This window comes from Phyllobates terribilis, unplaced genomic scaffold, assembly GCF_046119375.1.
Source record: "Phyllobates terribilis strain yellow unplaced genomic scaffold, ASM4611937v1 Scaffold_9__5_contigs__length_417890890, whole genome shotgun sequence".
Lineage (NCBI taxonomy): Eukaryota > Metazoa > Chordata > Amphibia > Anura > Dendrobatidae > Phyllobates > Phyllobates terribilis.
The window spans coordinates 388,649,663-388,670,523 of record NW_027362769.1 but is presented as its reverse complement, the minus strand read 5'-3'; the positions used below and the strand labels follow the sequence as shown (position 1 = coordinate 388,670,523).

The 20,861-nt window shown below is 46.1% G+C and overlaps 1 protein-coding gene across 4 annotated transcripts in view; it reads left to right on the top strand.

Moving 5' to 3' along the window:
* LOC141162497 (uncharacterized) overlaps positions 1-20,861 on the top strand; it is a 163,025-nt gene that overhangs the window by 91,536 nt on the left and 50,628 nt on the right. For all 4 annotated transcript variants that reach the window (XM_073648668.1, XM_073648667.1, XM_073648669.1 and 1 more), the window contains one exon: positions 15,692-16,024. In XM_073648668.1, the coding sequence (XP_073504769.1) occupies positions 15,692-16,024 (333 nt within the window). The remainder of the gene's footprint in view (positions 1-15,691; positions 16,025-20,861) is intronic.

Genomic DNA, 20,861 nt, shown 5'->3' with positions numbered 1-20,861 from the left:
GAGTATACCGTGTGGTGCTCACCCGTATGGCTGGTGACTTGGGGCCTTCTGTTAGCCTCCGCTCCTGGATGGCGGCGCTGGTCCCTTCCTTGTGACTGAGCCTCCGGGCTTCTATGGCCAGAGGACCTGGAATCCCCTGCCGGCTGGTTTCTGCTGCTGGGTGTATATCAGTCCCCACAGCCTCGGACTCCGGTGTCCGGTTGTAGTGTCCTCAGCCAGGGCGAGCTCTGCTCAGCTCCAGCCCCTGGTCTTCAGCTACTGTTCCTACAGAGCTCCTGCTGTATATTTCCCTCTCCAAGCTCTGACTCTCCTAATCCCACCCCAGACCCAGTTTATAAGGGCAGATTCCTCCCCTCCCAGGTCTGGGCGGGCAGTGTTGCATGCTTAGGGCTCCTGACCAGAGAAACCTCCCACTTGCTCTCAGACATAATATTTCTATTACTGTGGCAACCAGACCCCTGGGGTGCCACAGAAGCAGCGATGTCTTAGGCAGAGCTGGAGCCAGGTATTAAATACTGAGCAAAGAAGGTGACTTTACCTGAAATGTAAAGATCCAGGAGAAGTCCTCTTCAGGAAGACAAAAGTTCTGAGATCCCAGAGAGAGTGAACAACAGCCAGCGGTTCCTTTCAGCAGAAGTCCCTTTAGCAGAGGATTCAGGCAGCAATCCTTTCAGCGGATGACTAGGAGTAAACACAAAGTCAGCAAGACTCTATTCAGAGGGCTAGCACAGGTGAGTAGCAAGCTACAGGCACATAATACTCAGGCAAGGCATGATTGCAACACATGCAGTTTAAGTAGATCCACAGGCAGGAATCACATGACCCCCGTGAGGCAGTGGAAGCCATCTTGGCTAAGGGAAAAACTACTGGCAAAGTAAAATTAAACCTGGCACCCTGACAGATAGTCATCCTCTTGGTGGGGACAAGGAAGTCTTGGCTGTTGGCAGTCTGGCACACATGGCTGAATTTATGTTCCGCTGTCTCTCCCGTGACCCTTGGATTGTATGCATTTTGGCCAACACTAATTACTTGTTGGTCACCCTTCTATATCCACGCTACTAGGAGCACTTTCCATCTCTCCTTCCTGTGGCGGAGAGGTGTTATAAAAATTTGTAGTACCAGAAGACCCTAGGTGAAGATTTATTAGAAAAATTCCCATCTAAGAACGCTGGCGGCAGAGGTCACAGTTCCTTGTACAACCAAGGATTAGAATTGAGGGAAACACACACCAGAGGCAGCAGGGGCAGGGGATCACTATCAAAGGTCTGGGACAGTTTTCTCAGACCCTCCCAGCACACAGACCCTTATGTGAGGGGAACTCTAAGGCTGAGTTCACACGATGCGTATTTCATGCGTTTCCGCGGCGTTTTTGCAGTTGCGTAAACGCCGCGGAAACGCATGAAAAACGCATGGTAGAAGGGAAGCAATGTTCCCCAATTGAAATCCGCATGTGCTGTGCCCATGATGCGGATTTTTCCGCAGCGTAAACGCTGCGCTCAAAAGTCCGCAGCATGTCATTTAATTTTGCGGAAACGCGGCGTTTTCGCCGCCATTGACTTGCATTAGAACGCGCCAATTCCGCAAGACTGCATCTGTACTTGCCTAATTGGTGCGTTCTAATGTGCGGATGGTACCCGGGTGTGGAGGAGAGGAGAGTCTCATCCACACCCAGGTACCATTAAAAAAGCTGTAAAAACAAGAATAAAATAAAAAATATATATATACTTACCATCTGTCGGCCCGCGCACCGCTCCTGCTTGCTTCCCGGCACTTGCAGTGAGTTGTAGGACCTGCGGTGACGTCAGAGTCATGTGACGGGTCACGTGACACTGACGTCGGCAGGTCTTTCAATTCAAAGTTGCCGGGAGAACGGAGTGAGCAGGACAGCGCGGGCCATCGGAGGTAAGTATATACACTCTCTCGGGTCACACTATATAAATCCATGCTGTTTGCATGGATTTATATAGTGTGACCTAGTTGTCAAGTGTAGCACCCTGAGGACTCGGCTGCTACAGGGGTATTGCACCTCGACCCAGAGGTGTGGTATTCCACTCCCGGGTAAGGATGGAGTGTGGGACTGAGCTCAGTAGGCTGCATGCACTACATACATCCCATTTCCGGGGAACAGAACTACGGTACTCCCACCAAGTAAATGTGCAGGTACGACAGCGTCTGTCCCTGGCTGGAGTGGGAGGGGGGTGGAACATCCCAGTAGTGTAGGGGCAGATAGGGGGAGTACTCTGGGTAAAGCTAGGAGCTCATTGGGTGCTAGTCACCTGGGCTCACACATAGAGGGAGTATATATGGTGGGCACCATCTTAGGACAGAGAGAAAGCTGAGGGAGAGTTCAGCCAGAGAGGGCTGACAGGGAGCTGTGGCTCCGGCTGGGCCCAGCTCCAGAGCCAAGCCTGCAGTGGAGAGAGGAGAGGAAGAAGGAAGGCCCAGAGACGCAGAAAAGAGGGAACCCTAAGATCCCAGAAGCAGACCAAAAAGGGTGAAGGGTTGGCAGAAGAGGGCACCGGATCCCAAGCTGGCGGAGGCAAAAGTAACCCTTAACCAGGAACCGGAGGTCGTGGGCAAGTTTTGCCACGACCCTCACCACATCCACCAGGAAGGTACACCGAGAGTAGGGTCAGGAAAGCCAGAGAAGGTTTTGCCATCAGAAGGCCCAAGGGAACCGGACAAAGGTGGATCCCTGGTGGGGATGGCCAGGAGAAAGAGAGTGAGAGGGAAGCTCAGGACCACGCTCCGGAACTGCCTGGGGGTTAGCCGAGTCCCACACCTGGTGGACGCAGCACGGCTCGGGTGGTCACTCAAGGCCAGAGTGACTGAGAGAACACCAGTGAGTAAAAACCCTGAAACTGCATCTCCTGACTCTGACTCTTCTTACTGCACCGTCACAACCCTCATCATCTACACCTGCTGCCCTGAGGCCATACCCCTCCCGTTGGGGGTTATACCACCACGCTGCACATCCTTATACACCTGGCCTCAGTGGACTGTTCTGCAGCGGCGGCTTCAAAGCCGCACTCAACGGGTGGCGTAGTCAACATCCAAGTTAACATCTACTGCCATAGACTGCCGCTTAGTTTGACACCCTGGGCACGGACCGGGTCACCGCCACGAGACTACAACCCTCAACAGATCCGGCTCCGGGTAAGCTCCCGCGTGCGCAACGCAGCGCGACACAGGCCCAGGGGTGCGTCACAAGCACTTTCCAGGTGATGCTAAAATCGCCTGGAAAGCGCTTGTCAATCTGCATGCGGAAACGCATGTGAATCTTCATGTGGATCCGCATGTATTCTGCAGGAAAAACGCATGCACAATCTGCATGCGTTTTTTCTGCCAGGGAGATGCAGAAATGATGCAGAAATTTTCTGCTTCATTTCTGCATCGTGTGCACATAGCCTAAAAGGAGGGAAACGTTTTGGAAGATTCTGAAGGAGTACCTTGCTGACCGTACCAGCGTACCAGCATGAACTCTCTCTCTACACCTTGGAGGTAATGGCCTGCCCTGACGCTAGCGTTTTGTCACAGCAGGTTTTTAGGGGTATTATAACTGATAGGTGCTTCCGCCTATCAACTCAAAATGCTGACAGGCTGACTCTTATCAAATTGAACAAGAGCTGGAATGGCCCAGACTTCTCAACACCACCGCATGACAGCAGCAGAACATAAACTCAAATCCAGTGTTTTTTTTTTCTGGTCTATTCCCAAGCAACCCTTTCTACCCAAACATGGGTATACGCTTCAGGATTTCATCCTTTTTATATTGTCCCTGTCCTTCTGCTCCTCCACCACCAGATCAACAGGGTGATCATGCTACCATCACTATAAATTTTTTAAGAGTGTTTATGATGCCGCATTAAGAATTTTGAGAGCCCTAACATTCTTTGATATATATATATATATATATATATATATATATATATATATACACAGTACAGACCAAAAGTTTGGACACACCTTCTCATTTAAAGATTTTTCTATATTTTCATGACTATGAAAATTGTACATTCACACTGAAGGCATCAAAACTATGAATTAACACATGTGGAATTATATACTTAGCAAAAAAAGTGTGAAACAACTGAAAATATGTCTTATATTCTAGGTTCTTCAAAGTAGCCACCTTTTGCTTTGATGACTGCTTTGCACACTCTTGGCATTCTCTTGATGAGCTTCAAGGGTAGTCACCGGAAATGGTTTTCACTTCACAGGTGTGCCCTGTCTGGTTTAATAAGTGGGATTTCTTGTCTTATAAATGGGGTTGGGACCATCAGTTGTGTTGTGCAGAAGTCTGGTGGATACACAGCTGATAGTCCTACTGAATAGACTGGTAGAATTTGTATTATGGCAAGAAAAAAGCAGCTAAATAAAGAAAAATGAGTGGCCATCATTACTTTAAGAAATGAAGGTCAGTCAGTCCGAAAAATTAGGAAAACTTTGAAAGTGTCCCCAAGTGCAGTTGCAAAAACCATCAAGCGCTACAAAGAAACTGGCTCACATGAGGACCGCCCCAGGAAAGGAAGACCAAGAGTCACCTCTGCTTCTGAGGATAAGTTTATCCGAGTCACCAGCCTCAGAAATTGCAGGTTAACAGCAGCTCAGATTAGAGACCAGGTCAATGCCACACAGAGTTCTAGCAGCAGACACATCTCTTCAACAACTGTTAAGAGGAGACTTTGTGCAGCAGGCCTTCATGGTAAAATAGCTGATAGGAAACCACTGCTAAGGACAGGCAACAAGCAGAAGAGACTTGTTTGGGCTAAAGAAAACAAGGAATGGACATTAGACCAGTGGAAATCTGTGCTTTGGTCTGATGAGTCCAAATTTGAGATCTTTGTTTCTAACCACCGTGTCTTTGTGCGATGCAGAAAAGGTGAACGGATGGACTCTACGTGCCTGGTTCCTACCGTGAAGCATGGAGGAGGAGGTGTGATGGTGTGGGGGTGCTTTGCTGGTGACACTGTTGGGGATTTATTTAAAATTGAAGGCATACTGAACCAGCATGGCTACCACAGCATCTTGCAGCGGCATGCTATTGCATCCGGTTTGCGTTTAGTTGGACCATCATTTATTTTTCAACAGGACAATGACCCCAAACACACCTCCAGGCTGTGTAAGGGCTATTTGACCAAGATGACCTGGCCTCCACAGTCACCAGACCTGATCCCAATCGAGATGGTTTGGGGTGAGCTGGACCGCAAAGTGAAGGCAAAAGGGCCAACAAGTGCTAAGCATCTCTGGGAACTCCTTCAAAATTGTTGGAAGACTATTTCCGATGACTACCTCTTGAAGCTCATCAAGAGAATGCCAAGAGTGTGCAAAGCAGTCATCAAAGCAAAAGGTGGCTACTTTGAAGAACCTAGAATATTAAGACATATTTTCAGTTGTTTCACACTTTTTTGTTAAGTATATAATTCCACATGTGTTAATTCATAGTTTTGATGCCTTCAGTGTGAATGTACAATTTTCATAGTCATGAAAACACAGAAAAATCTTTAAATGAGAAGGTGTGTCCAAACTTTTGGTCTGTACTGTATATCCCCCAGGAATAAATGTTTTTCAGCCCATGCACTTAGTGCATGCACATTACCAATCTAGAATACCAACTCCTTAATAATGGGAACAATGTTTTCTGAGGCCCTCCACTATGTCTCTTCAAAAGGATATTGGAGTGCCTCTTAATTTTTGGTATCCCTTGCAATTAGTGTATATGCTTTGCCAGCCTAGGAGACCCATTCCTTAGTAATGGGAAAAAATGTTTTTCTGGGGCTCCACCTTCTAGTTGAGGGAACATTTTTGGAAACCAAAAGAGACAGTGGGTTCTATCAGTATATGATCCAGTGCCTTGTTGTGGGCTATCAGGTGGTCATCACACAGGGCGTTCTCACCCTGCATACAAGATTTGACAGCTGAGACAGACTTTGTACAGTAAGTACAGAAGATCCTGGTCTCCTCCATATCAGGCTGCGTAGATGCGAAATGATCCACTATATTTCCCAGCTTAATGCTGCTATGTTAAGCTAATAGTTTTTTTCCAAGGCTAATTCAAATAGAATCTATTCTCTAATAATACCACTCTTATCTGCAATTCATGTAGGGTAAGCTGTCACTGTAGGGATAGCGTATTACAGGCATCTAGTCAGGGATTATTACCTTATAGCCCTTGCTTCCCCAACCTAACAAAAAAAATATTGAGGTAACATCTATTCTATTTCCTATTAATATCACTGTTAGCTGTGCTTAGAGTAGGGGTAGGTGCTAGATATCATCTGCTGGAAATAAGTGTTCATTCCGGTCACATACATCTCTTCCACAGTCCATAACTTGATTGCTTTTATCCATACACTCATTAACAGATTCATGTTTTTTACGGTGATCTGTACTGAGAAATTTATCAAAGCAGGCAAAATTAACTGATTTAATGTGTGCATTCACAGTTTCTCAGTAGCATCTGTATGTAAGAGGTAGTGATGGGAGACTTTACGCTACTGGAGCTAGAATTACCACTTCTGAACTCTCCAGTGCTTTGTTTCCATCCATTTCTGGGTGCATCTTTAAGTATGTTTGGGGTCATTGTCCTGCTGGAAGACCCATGACCTAGGATGCAAACCCAGCTTTCTGACACTTTGGGAATATTCATATTTCATGATGCCTTGCACACAGTCAAAGCACCCAGTGCCATAGGCAGCAAAACAACCCCAAAATATCTTTGAACCTCCACTATATTTGACTGTAAGTACTGTGTTCTTTTATTTGTAGCCCTCATTCCATTTACAGTAAACAGTAGAATTATGTACTTTACCAAAAGGCTCTATCTTGGTCTCATCTGTCAATATGGCGCTTGCTTGCTCTCTAAAAATAGTGGGGGCCGCCTGCCTGCCTGCTGGCCTTCTATAAATTGTGAAGGCTGCTGGCTGGCCATCCAAGTTTCAAACTTTACAGTATTAATACGAAAAAGAAAATTTGCCCACCTCACATGGATAAATTATATTGCAGTAGCAATATGTGGCTATGCCCTCCAAAAATGCTTAGTGAGGGCTGGCTGCTGGCACTGTAAAATGTTGAATGAATGTCAGCTGCTGGCCCTCTAAAATTAAAGTGAGGGCCACCTGGTGGCTAGTGTTGAGCCACCCCCGTAGTGTTCGGGTTCGGTTCGGTTCGTCGAACACCGGGATGTTCGAGGAACTGTTCGTCGAACTGTTCGTCGAACACCTTAGAACACCATCGAACACCGTTAAAACCAATGGCAGGCAAACAAAAACACATAGAAACACATAGAAAACACCTGCAAAGGTGTCCAAAAGCTGACAAACTGCTCAGAAGACACTCTGTTTAAAAAAGCCGGCCGGCAAATTCAGCAGCGGCATACACCGGTACCCGACAATTTAGACAAGAAGGAATAGAGCATCACACATAGATTAGATAGATAGAAACATGTCAGTCACACATATAAGAAGCACAGTGACAGTGTTGGTTACTGCATTTGTCATTTAGTGTAAAGGATTTATTAAAAAAAATATTAGTGTTTTCATGCACCGTCTCTTTAAAAAAGCCGGCCGGCAATTCAGCATCTGTACCCGACAATTTAGAACAGAAAGAATAGAGCTTCACACATAGATTAGATAGATAGAAACATGTCAGTCACATATATAATAAGTACAGTGACAGTGTTGCTTACTGTACTTGTCATTTAGTGTAAAGGATTTATTTAAAAAAATAATAGTGTTTTCATGCACTGTCTCTTTAAAAAAGCCGGCCGGCAATTCAGCAGCGGTACCCGACAATTTAGAACAGAAAGATAGAGCATCACACATAGATTAGATAGATAGAAACATGTCAGTCACATATATATGAAGTACAGTGATAGTGTTGGTTACTGTACTTGTCATTTAGTATTAAAATAAAGGATTTATTATTAAAAAAATTGGCGTGGGGTTCCCCTTAATTTTAGGCTCTAGCGGAGGTTAAGCAGACGGCTGGGGCAGATGTTTGAAGCCTGGGAAGGGGGTAATACCCACGGAGCTTCCCAGGCTACTAATATCAGCCCCCAGCTGAATACATAGCCTTTACTAGCTATTAAAATGGGGGACCCCCCAAAAAAAATGATGTGGGGTCCCCCCTAATTTAATAGCTAGCAAAGGCTAGGCAGACAGCTGGGGGCTGATATTAATAGCCCAGGAAGGGAGCCATGAATATTGGCCCCCTCCCAGGCTAGAAACACCAGCCGTCAGCCGCCCCAGAAATGGCGCATTCATAGGATGCGCCAATTCTGGCACTTAGCCTCGCTCTTCCACGCTGCCCTGGTGCGGTGGCAGGGGGTAATAGGGTTGGGGTTGATGTCAGCTTATAATGCCAGCTGACATCAAGCCCAGGTTAGTAATGGAGAGGCGTCTATAAGACACCCCCATTACTAACCCCATAGTCAAAGTTAAAAAAAACACAAACACCCAGAATAAAGTCCTTTAATTGAAATAAAGACACAATCCTTTATTGTTCTAAATTAAACCATACCTACCATCACGCCCATTCCAGCTGAAGCCAACGATCTCCTGCAATAAAAGAAAAAAAATAAAGCAACCTCATCCTTACCTTTCCATGGTTCCCACGACAGCTTCAGCTCTGCTACATCGAGATGACAGGCTGGACCGCAGCAGAATGCTGCCATCCAGCCTCTCATCCCGCAGACACTGAGAAGCGCAGGCATGCTTGCGCTGCTCAGCGTCTCTCTGTGACGACATCCAGATGAGCCGAGTTCATGTCCAATGAACTCGGCTCACCTCATGCACGTCACTGACAGCGTGGGAAAATTCTCACGCTGAAGCGCTGATTGCAGGAGAATTTTCCCACGCTGTCAGTGACGTGCAGGAGGTGAGCTGAGTTCATTGGACATGAGCTCACCTCATGCACATCACTGACAGCGTGGGAGAATTCTCCTGCACTCAGCACTTCAGCGTGAGAATTTTCCCACGCTGTCAGTGACGTGCATGAGGTGAGCCGAGTTCATTGGACATGACCTCGGCTCATCTGGATGCCGTCACAGCGAGACAGTGAGGAGCGCAAGCATGCCTGCGCTTCTCAGTGTCTGCGGGATGACAGACTGGATGGCAGCGTTCTGCTGCGGTCCAGCCAGTCATCTCGATGTAGCAGAGCTGAAGCTGTCGTGGGAACCATGGAAAGGTAAGGATGAGGTTGGTTTATTATTTTTCTTTTATTGCAGGAGATCGTTGGCTTCAGCTGGAATGGGTGTGATGGTAAGTATGGTTTAATTTAGAACAATAAAGAATTGTGTCTTTATTTCAATTAAAGGACTTTATTCTGGGTGTTGTGTTTTTTTTAAATACTTTACTAGAAATTCATGGCGGTCATGTCTAATATTGGCGTGACCCCATGAATTTTGGGCTTGGGGCCAGCTGATAATACCAAGCTGGCCCTAACCCCTTTATTACCCAGTGAGCCACCGCACCAGGGCCCTGGATGAGTTGGGTACAGCGCCAGAAGATGGCGCTTCTATGAACGCGCCATTTTCCGGGGTGGCTGCGGACTGCAATTTGTAGCGGGGGGGGGCCCAGAAAGCTTGGGCCTCCCTGCGCTGCAGATTCCAGCCCCCAGCTGCCTAGTTGTACCTGGCTGGACACAAAAATAGGGCGAAGCCCCACGTACTTTTTTTTTAATTATTTCATGAATTTCATGAAATAATTAAGAAAAAAAGGCCTTCCCTATATTGTTGTGTCCGGCCAGGTACAAATAGGCAGCTGGTGGTTGGGGGCAGCCCGTTCCTGCCTGCTGTACCTGGCTGGACACAAATATAGTGCGAAGCCCCACTTCAATTTTTTTTAATTATTTCATGAAATTCATGAAATAATTAAGAAAAAAAGGGCTTCCCTATATTGTTGTGTCCGGCCAGGTACAAATAGGCAGCTGGTGGATGGGGGCAGCCCGTTCCTGCCTGCTGTACCTGGCTGGACACAAATATAGTGCGAAGCCCCACTTCAATTTTTTTAAATTATTTCAGGAAATTCATGAAATAATTAAAAAAAAATTGACGTGGGGCTTCGCACTATATTTGTGTCCAGCCAGGTACAGCAGGCAGGAACGGGCTGCCCCCAACCACCAGCTGCCTATTTGTACCTGGCCGGACACAACAATATAGGGAAGCCCTTTTTTTCTTAATTATTTCATGAAATAATTTAAAGAAAATTGACGTGGGGCTTCGCCCTGTTTTTGTGTCCAGCCAGGTACAACTAGGCAGCTGGGGGCTGGAATCCGCAGCGCAGGGAGGCCCAAGCTTTCTGGGCCACCCCCGCTGCAAATTGCAGTCCGCAGCCACCCCGGAAAATGGCGCGTTCATAGAAGCGCCATCTTCTGGCGCTGTACCCAACTCATCCAGGGCCCTGATGCGGTGGCTCACTGGGTAATAAAGGGGTTAGGGCCAGCTTGGCATTATCAGCTGGCCCTAAGCCCGAAATTCATGGGGTCACGCCAATATTAGACATGACCACCATGAATTTCTAGTAAAGTATTTAAAAAAAACACAACACCCAGAAAAAAGTCCTTTAATTGAAATAAACACACAATTCTTTATTGTTCTAAATTAAACAATACTTACCATCACGCCCATTCCAGCTGAAGCCAACGATCTCCTGAAATAAAAGAAAAATAATAAAGCAACATCATCCTTACCTTTCCATGGTTCCCATGACAGCTTCAGCTCTGCTACATCGAGATGACCGGCTGGACCGCAGCAGAACGCTACCATCCAGGCATGCTTGCGCTCCTCAGTGTCAGGCTGTGACAGCATCCAGATGAGCCCAGTTAATGTCCAATGAACTCGGCTCACCTCATGCACGTCACTGACAGCGTGGGAAAATTCTCCTGCACTCAGCGCTTCAGCGTGGGAGAATTCTCACACTGAAGCGCTGAGTGCAGGAGAATTCTCCCACGCTGTCAGTGAAGTGCAGGAGGTGAGCTGAGTTCATTGGACATGAGCTCACCTTATGCACGTCACTGACAGCGTGGGAGAATTCTCCTGCACTCACCGCTTCAGCGTGAGAATTTTCCCACGCTGTCAGTGACGTGCATGAGGTGAGCCGAGTTCATTGGACATGAACTCGGCTCATCTGGATGTCGTCACAGAGAGACGCTGAGCAGTGCAAGCAAGCCTGCGCTTCTCAGTGTCTGCGGGATGACAGGCTGGATGGCAGCGTTCTGCTGCGGTCCAGCCTGTCATCTCGATGTAGCAGAGCTGAAGCTGTCGTGGGAACCATGGAAAGGTAAGGATGAGGTTGCTTTATTATTTTACTTTTATTGCAGGAGATCGTTGGCTTCAGCTGGAATGGGCGTGATGGTAAGTATGGTTTAATTTAGAACAATAAAAGATTGTGTCTTTATTTCAATTAAAGGACTTTATTCTGGGTGTTTGTGTTTTTTTTAACTTTGACTATGGGGTTAGTAATGGGGGTGTCTTATAGACGCCTCTCCATTACTAACCTGGGCTTGATGTCAGCTGGCATTATAAGCTGACATCAACCCCAACCCTATTACCCCCTGCCACCGCACCAGGGCAGCGTGGAAGAGCGAGGCTAAGTGCCAGAATTGGCGCATCCTATGAATGCGCCATTTCTGGGGCGGCTGACGGCTGGTGTTTCTAGCCTGGGAGGGGGCCAATATTCATGGCTCCCTTCCTGGGCTATTAATATCAGCCCCCAGCTGTCTGCCTAGCCTTTGCTAGCTATTAAATTAGGGGGGACCCCACGTCATTTTTTTTGGGGTGTCCCCCATTTTAATAGCTAGTAAAGGCTATGTATTCAGCTGGGGGCTGATATTAGTAGCCTGGGAAGCTCCGTGGGTATTACCCCCTTCCCAGGCTTCAAACATCTGCCCCAGCCGTCTGCTTAACCTCCGCTAGAGCCTAAAATTAAGGGGAACCCCACGCCAATTTTTTTAATAATAAATCCTTTATTTTAATACTAAATGACAAGTACAGTAACCAACACTATCACTGTACTTCATATATATGTGACTGACATGTTTCTATCTATCTAATCTATGTGTGAAGCTCTATTCTGTCTGTTATAAATTGTCGGGTACCGCTGCTGAATTGCCGGCCGGCTTTTTTAAAGAGACGGTGCATGAAAACACTATTATTTTTTTTGATAAATCCTTTACGCTAAATGACAAGTACAGTAAGCAACACTTTCACTGTACTTCGTATATATGTGGCTGACATGTTTATATCTATCTAATCTATGTGTGAAGCTCTATTCTTTCGGTTCTAAATTGTCGGGTACAGGTGTATGCCGCTGCTGAATTGCCGGCTTTTCATGTTTCACTGTTGGCACTGTTCCCATCGATTTGGGCAACCACTGTAATGCCACAACCACCATGGCTGTGGCATTACAGTGAGTGGCAGACAATCCCTGCATGATTGGTGCTCTAAATAGAGCCAGACATGCAGGACACGCTTTTGGTGCACGAACAGTTATCGAACATAACCTCGAACAGCCGAATTTTTTGCAAATCGTTCGGGTTCGTGGAACAACTCGAACACCGCCCAAAACAGCTCGAATTTGAGATTGGCGAACAGTTCTAGTCGAACACCGCTCATCTCTACTGGTGGCTCTCTGACAATAGTGAGGGCCACCTGCTGGCCCTCTAACAATAGTGAGGGCCAACTGCTGGTCCTCCAACAATACTAAGGGCTGCCTGATAGCCCTCTACAAATAGTGATGAACGCCTGATGGCCTTGAAAATAAAACTGTGTGACTATTAGAGTCCTTCCTTCATAAATTAAAAGAAGGATGTGTCTGATTATGTCTCACACACCGCATGGACAGATAAGGTAGTAAAATGTTAAAATTACATTTCCTGCTTAACTTTTTTTTTGTGTGAGAACATAGCCTAAGGTGTGGAGGCACTGGAGGAGTATTTTTTTCTCTTATTTATTTTGCCTTATATACAAGTCATTATCCTGGAAAGAATGTTTCTTAACATTTTTTCCAATAAAATCCATTTTATCTTTGGTTTTGTATGTTTTATTGTCAGTACGTAAAAGTGGCATAATAGTCTGACAGCATTGTTCCCAGCAGCGACCTGGGATTCAGAGATGCTTCCAAGGGTCTTCCCCATGCTGTTTCCACGCCAAGAGTCTTTTAATACTTAAAATAAATAAATAAGGTACTGTTGCGCTAATGATTGGACCTGGGGTATTAACAAGGTGAAACCACAAAGGAGGGTAACCTGTTAATAACCAGGTGAACCAGTTTTCAAAGTGCAAAGAAGCTAAGGTTAAAAAACATGGGAATAAGGGTAAATGTAAGTGTATTTCAATACTACGAGGAAAACAAGATATAGGTACAAATAATGATAAATAGTACAATTAATACAATCCTGAATATAAAGTCATTAAGATGCCTAAATACTTTGTTTAACATGTGATTAATAGATGAAACATCACATCTTAATCAAAGTACTTATGCTTTTATGCTGCTGTTATTAGTGTGGGAGGGGGCCAATATCCATAGTCTGTGTAGCTGTCCTTTGCTGGTTATTAAAAATAGGGGGGACACCACGCCTTTTTTTAAAATTATTTAAGTAAAAAATTTAAAAAAACGTTGAGGTCCCCCCCCCTCCATTTTTGATAACCAGCCCAAGCTAAAGCAGACATATGGGTGATGATGTTAATAAACTGGGAACGGGCCATGGATATTGGCCCCCTCCCACACTAATAACATCAGTGCTCAGCCATCCCAGAAATGACGCATCCTTATAGATGCGCAAATTCTGACGCTTTGGCCGGCTCTTCCCACTTGCCCTGGTGCATTGGCAAGCGGGGTAATATTTTGAGGTTGATGTCAGCTTTGTAATGTTAACTGACCTCAATCCCAGAGGTTAGTAATGTCTATCAGACACCCCCATTATTAACCCAGTAAGTAAAAAGTAAAGTAAATAATTGAACAAAATACACAAAAAAAATCCTTTAATTGAATAAAACACTCCCTGATCCTCTTTTACCCATTTATTAATGTAAAAATAAAACTAAAAAATGAAAGTTATACAGTCACCTATCTGACAATAATGCATAATGCTGATGTCCCACAATGATCCTTAAGTCTGCTGCATCTGGTTTCATTGCTGAATGGTGACATCAGTAATGCGACCGCTCAGCCCAGCAACCAGATGACACTGAGCTGAGAATGAGAACGCGACTGTGTGTGACCGGCAGTAACCTTCATTACATCACCGCCGGTTACACGCAGGCATGTTTTCACGGCCAGCTCAGTGTGAGCTTGTTGACAGGCTGAGCGGTAACATTTGTCACCGCTCAGCAATGCAACTTGATGTAGCTGAGTTGGTGATCATTGTGGGACATCAGCATTATGGATTATCGGCGGACAGGTGAGTATAAATTAGATTTTTTATTTTTACATTAATAAATGGGTAAAAGAGAGTCTGGGAATGTTTATTTCAATTAAAGGACTTTTTTCTGTGTGAGTCTCTTACTTTTCACTACAGGGTTAGTAATTGGGGTGTCTGATAGATGCCTCTCTTTACTATCCCCTGGACATAAAAAGCTGACATCAATCTCAAAACTATTGCCCCACTGGCCACCGCACCAGTGCAAGTGGAAAGAGCCGAGGCTAAGCACCAGAATTGGAGCATCTAATGCATGTGCCATTTCTGGGGTGGTTGAGGATTGGTGTGTTTAGTCTGGGAGGGGGCCAATAACCAGTCTATTAATATCAGCCCACAGCTGTCTGTTTAGCCTTTGCTGGTTATTGAATATAGGAGGACCCCATGTCATATTTTTGGGGGGGTCCCCCCATTTTAAAAACCAGTAAAGGCTATGCAGATAGCTGCGGGCTGAAATTAATAGCCTGGGAACCTCTATGGATATTGATAGCATTGGTAAGGACATACACACATGGTCAAATTATTTTCAGCCTTTTCTAAGGGACCATCATTTTTGTCTGGACCATTGTGGAGGGGAGAAATCTCATTGAGATTTGCAGAAATTGTTTGTTTGCAATGAGTGCCTTAAAAGGTTGTGCAACAAGATATTAAGTATACAAACCATCATTTTTGTGCACGCCATTTTCAGTAGTTTTCGTTTTTTTTCCAAATGGAACCAAAATTTAAAAGCAAAAAATCAAAGTCTGATTCTCATTAGTTGATATTCAGCAAATATAATTAGAAATTTATTTTTCTCAGTTTCAAGTTATTTCAGTGACCATTGTGGGGTTTTCTTACTTTCACAGAAGGTACCAACAATTTTGTCCATGCGTGTTTACATCTGCAGTCATAGCAAAGGTCTATATTGTACATCCTGATATCTTAGGCTAAGTTCACACTACATATTTCATTTTTCTATTTTCTAGAACATTAAAACTGAGTTCATCAAAGAAATGGATCCATCATATTTCAGACACAAAAGTCGCTTTACATACCACATTGGCTATAGCTAGGCCCGTTGGGTTTCTATTACGTTTCTTGTCATTTTAATGAAGAAACAAAAAATAGTGTAAGATGCTGTGCTTTTTTTTTTGGTGCACATGTCAAAACTGCTGATAGAGGCTCAAACAAAGGTGTAAATGAAACCGAACATACTGTACATGAGTAAAAAAAAAAATTCATCCGAGAAAAACAATGATTTTTTTACATTTATTTGCCCTGTCTTGTTCTGTAGATTATATCTGGACTCCAGTTGTAGAAGACATTCTGATCCCCCGTCTTCTTCACGGCTCCCCGGCCGTCCTGCAGTGTAATATCTTGGGATATTTCCCGGATGCCATCACTGTGAAATGGATGAGACGTAATGGAGATAAGTTACATGAAGAGAATGATGATAACCAGGGAATAACATCCAGGAGAGCGGCCGATAACACCTACAGCCGTACAGCCAGTCTGACCATCACCCCCGACCTGCGGACACATCAGGGGGCAGAATATATATGTCTGGTGGAGCACCCCTCCCTGGAGAGACCCATAGAGAGAAGCACGGGGCGGCTGCGAGTCTACGGTGAGTGGTTATATATTCTGGAGAGATATGCACTGACAGCCACAATGGATTCACAAAAGATTGGTTGTGTCTAACCAACAAGCTGTACCACAGAACCGCCTTAATATGAAGCTTCAGAACCAGTGGCTAGGGGACATATGGGTAAAAAACTGGTTAAGGGAGAGAAAACAGAGTCGTTGTACATGCTACATTCTCTAAAAGTAAGTTCTAAAAAAATATAAAGTCAGTAGTGGGGACCACAAGGATCTGTACTGGGATCAATGGAGAGTAGAAGGCTCTGTAGAGGGAGCAGTGGGGACCCCAAGGATCTGTACCGTGAGCAGTGGGGATCACAAGGATCTGTACCGGGAACAGTGGGGACCACAAGGATCTGTACCGGTAGCAGTGGGGACCACAAGGATCTGAAACGGGAGCAGTGGGGACCACAAGGATCTGTACCGGGAACTGTGGGGACCACAAGAATCTGTACCGGTAGCAGTGGGGACCAGAAGGATCTGTACCGGGAACTGTGGGGACCACAAGGATCTGTACCGGGAGCAGTGGGGACCACAAAGATCTGTACCGGGAGCAGTGGGGACCACAAGGATCTGTACTGGGATCAATGGAGAGCAGAAGGCTCTGTAGAGGGAGCCGTGGGGACCACAAGGATCTGTACCAGGAGCAGTGGGGACCACAAGGATCTGTACCGGGAACTGTGGGGACCACAAGGATCTGTACCGGTAGCAGTGGGGACCACAAGTATCTGTACCGGGAACTGTGTGGACCACAAGGATCTGTACCAGGAGCAGTGGGGACCACAAGGATCTGTACTGGGAGCAGTGGGGACCACAAGGATCTGTACCGGGAGCAGTGGGGACCATAAGGATCTGTACCGGGAGCAGTGGGGACCACAAGGATCTGTATCGGGAGCAGTGGGGACCGCAAGGATCTGTACCGGGAGCAGTGAGGACCGCAAGGATCTGTACCGGGAGCAGTGGGGACCACAAGGATCTGTACCGGGAGCAGTGGTGACCACAAGGATCTGCATCGGGAGCAGTGGAGACCAGAAGGATCTGTACCGGGAGCAGTGGGGACCACAAGGATCTGTACCGGGAGCAGTGGGGACCACAAGGATCTGTACCGGGAGCAGTGGGGACCACAAGGATCTGTACCGGGAGCAGTGAGGACCACAAGGATCTGTACCGGGAGCAGTGGGGACCACAAGGATCTGTAGCGGGAGAAGTGGGGACCACAAGGATCTGTACTGGGAGCAGAGGGGACCACAAGGATCTGTACCAGGAGCAATGGGGACCACAACAATCTGTACTGGGATCAATGGAAAACAGAAGGCTCTGTACCGGGAGCAGTGGGGACCACAAGGATCTGTACCGGGAGCAGTGAGGACCACAAGGATCTGTACTGGGAGCAGTGGGGACCACAAGGATCTGTACCGGGAGAAGTGGGGACCACAAGGATCTGTACCGGGAGCAGTGAGGAACACAAGGATCTGTACTGGGAGCAGTGAGGACCACAAGGATCTGTACCGGGAGCAGCAGGGACCACAAGGATCTGTACCGAGATCAGTGGGGACCACAAGGATCTGTACTGGGAGCAGTGGGGAGCACAGGGATCTGTGTTGGTCCCAATTTTTCTTAATCTCTTTATTAATGACCTTGTGGATGGGACTGAGGGTAAATTGCCTCAGACTTTCCTGTTGACACCACTTTATGTAGGTTAATAAAAACTGACCTTGACAGTACAATAATACAAAACAATCTAGATAAGATAACTGAATGGGCAAACACTTGGCACATGATATATAATGTTAATATATGTAGAAAAATGCATCTAGGACGGAGTAATCCTATTGCTGCATATACATTAAATGAGAGTATACTCAGGACTACAGAACAAGAGAAAGACAGGGGATTCTGGTTACAAGTAAGCTGAGCAGCAGTACTTAATGTCAAGCAGCAGCCGCAAAAGCAAACAATATTTTAGGATGTATAAAAAGAGAGATAAAATCCTGCTCTCCCAGCATATTGTTACCCCTCTATAAATCACTTGTGAGGCCACATCTGGAATATGGGATCCAGTTTTGGGCTCCACATTTTAAAAAGGAAATTCAGTAGTTACAGTCAGTTCAAAGGCGGCAACTAGATTATTACAAGGGATGTAATGCTTCTCATATGATGATAAGTCGGAAAAGTTGGTCTTGTTTAGCTTAGAAAAAATACATCTCAGAGTCAATCTCATTTATATGTATAAATATATGTGTGGTCAGTACAAAGGACGGGAACACGACTTATTCCTTCCAAAGCGGTTACATAGGACCAGGGGGCACTCACTATGGGTGGAAGAAAGGCGATTCCGGCAGCTGAATAGGAAAGGGTTCATTACAGTCAGACTGTGGCATGCCGACCACAAGAGGTAGTGATGGCAGACGCTGTATCAGCATGTGAAAGAGGGTTAGATGCTTTTCTCACAACAAATGCTCCAGATGAGCTAGTCTGTCTTCAACTCCACAGTAACCATCAAGAGGAGAAGTACTCCAACATAGAGCTCTGTTACCAACCAACAAAAACATCACCTTCTCTATCCAATCATCCCAGCCTCAGGGAAGAATGTGTCTTTCTTTTTTTTTGCTCTAATTGCTCCATTGTGCTTGCAAAAGAAAGCAATTAATTACAAGGCTCCCGACCAAGTCTAATTTTCACAGACCTGTAAAGCCCCCGTCTCACATAGCGAGATCGCTAGCGAGAACGCTGCTGTGTCACGGTTTTGGTGACGCAACAGCGACCTCACCAGCGATGTCGCTATGTGTGACACTTTGCAACGATCAGGCCCCTGCTGTGAGGTCGCTGATCGCTGCAAAGTGTCCTGGACCATTTTTTGGTCGTTGCCCTCCCGCTGGTCAGCACACATCGCTGTGTGTGACCAGTGGGAACAGCTATCAGGCTGGTAACCATGGTAAACATCGGGTTACTAGGTTACCATGGTTACCAGCCTGATCCTGCTTCAGCATGCTCGTAACAAGGAGCAGGACATCGTGGAAAGATTCTTTCCACGATGTCGCTGCTCCCCTGATCGTTGGTGAGCCTGCCTGTTTGACAGCTCACCAGTGACCACATAGCGACGCAGCAACGATCCCTGACAGGTCGTATCGTTGTCGGGATCGTTGCAGCGTCGCTAAGTGTGACGGGGCCTTAAGCTTGGCATAAGAATCCGGCAGGCCGCCTTAATGGCTCCAATAAGCCACTGTAATCTATCACTTGATGACCACACAGAACTGAAAACGAGTCAATGGCAAGCATGACATAGAAAAAACTGCATCCGCTGTGGTGAAAAGCCATGTCCTTCATCACAATGCCGGACTGTTTCAAAACTACAGATTTGAAACAATGATCTGCTCTTTTTTAACTTCCCTGACCGGGTTTCTCAGGAAAAGAGGTGTGGAATGAGCGAACCAATCTGGGAGCGTTCATCTCTGATGCTGAAACCCACATCCTCTTCTCTGGACCATAGCCTTTCTAGTGCACGAGGTATTGTAGAGAACGACGTTGAAGACGAGAATCTACAATCCTCGAAATCTGGAACTCCAGATACCATCAACCAATACTGGGGGCAGAGGTAGAGGTGAGGGCTCAAGAGGTTCCACATACTTTTTGACTAAGGACATGTGGAACACATTTTGGACCTTAAGGGCCTGAGGAAGTTCAAGACGAAACGCTGCAAGGTTAATGACAGCGGTTATTTTATAAGGACCAATAAACCTAGGCCCCAGCTTCCAAGAAGGAACTTTCATTCTTATATGCCTGGTAGACAACCACATAAAGTCATTCATATTCAGGTCCGGACCTAGCAAGCGTTTTCTGTCAGCCATACGTTTTTTATACCTGTTTCCCAAGATCTTTAGATTACTCAGAACACCCTGCCATACCGAGGAGAGCAATGAGGCAAACCGTTCCTCCTCAGGAACTCCCAAAGCTCCTCCCCCAGTAAAGGTAGCAAACTGCGGGTGATAACCGTATGCACCGAAGAACGGTGAACTATGCCCAGAATGCTTCAGTTCTCAGGAACCTCTCTGTCGCGGTAACTCCGTGACAAAAACATTCCTCTTCAGGAACTCCCGAAGCTTCTCCCCCAGTAAAGGTACCAAACTGCGGGTGATAACCGTATGCACCGAAGAACGGTGAACTATGCCCAGAATGCTGCATTTGTCAGGAACCTCTCTGTCGCGTTTACTTCATGACAAAAACATTCCTCCTCAGGAACTCCCGAAGCTCCTCCCCCAGTAAAGGTACCAAACTGCGGGTGATAACCGTATGCACCGAAGAACGGTGACTTACCAGTGGATTCTTGCCGATGCCGATTATTAATAGCAAATTCTGCCAGCGGTAAGTAGGATGCCCAATCCTCCTGATTTTCAGAGATGAAACATCTGAGGTAGGTCTGCAAGTTCTGATTGACACGCTTAGTCTGACCATTCGACTGAGGGTGGAAGGCAGAGGAAAATGACAGCTACACCCCCAGTCAAGAACAAAATGCCTTTCAGAACTTGGAAACAAACTGGGCTCCCCGATCTGACACCACATCGGAGGGAACCCCGTGAAGCATCACAATCTCATTTATAAAAACCAGGGCAAGTGTCTTGGCATTAGGAAGTGCAGGAAGTGCAACGAAATGAACCATTTTACTGAACCTATCAACTACCACCAACACCACCGTTTTGTCTGCAGAAACCGGTAGGTCAGTAATAAAATCCATGGACAAGTGTGTCCATGTCCTACTAGGGTTAAGAAGCGGAAGAAGAGTACCTGACGGACGGGTATGTGAAACCTTAGAACGCGCGCAAATA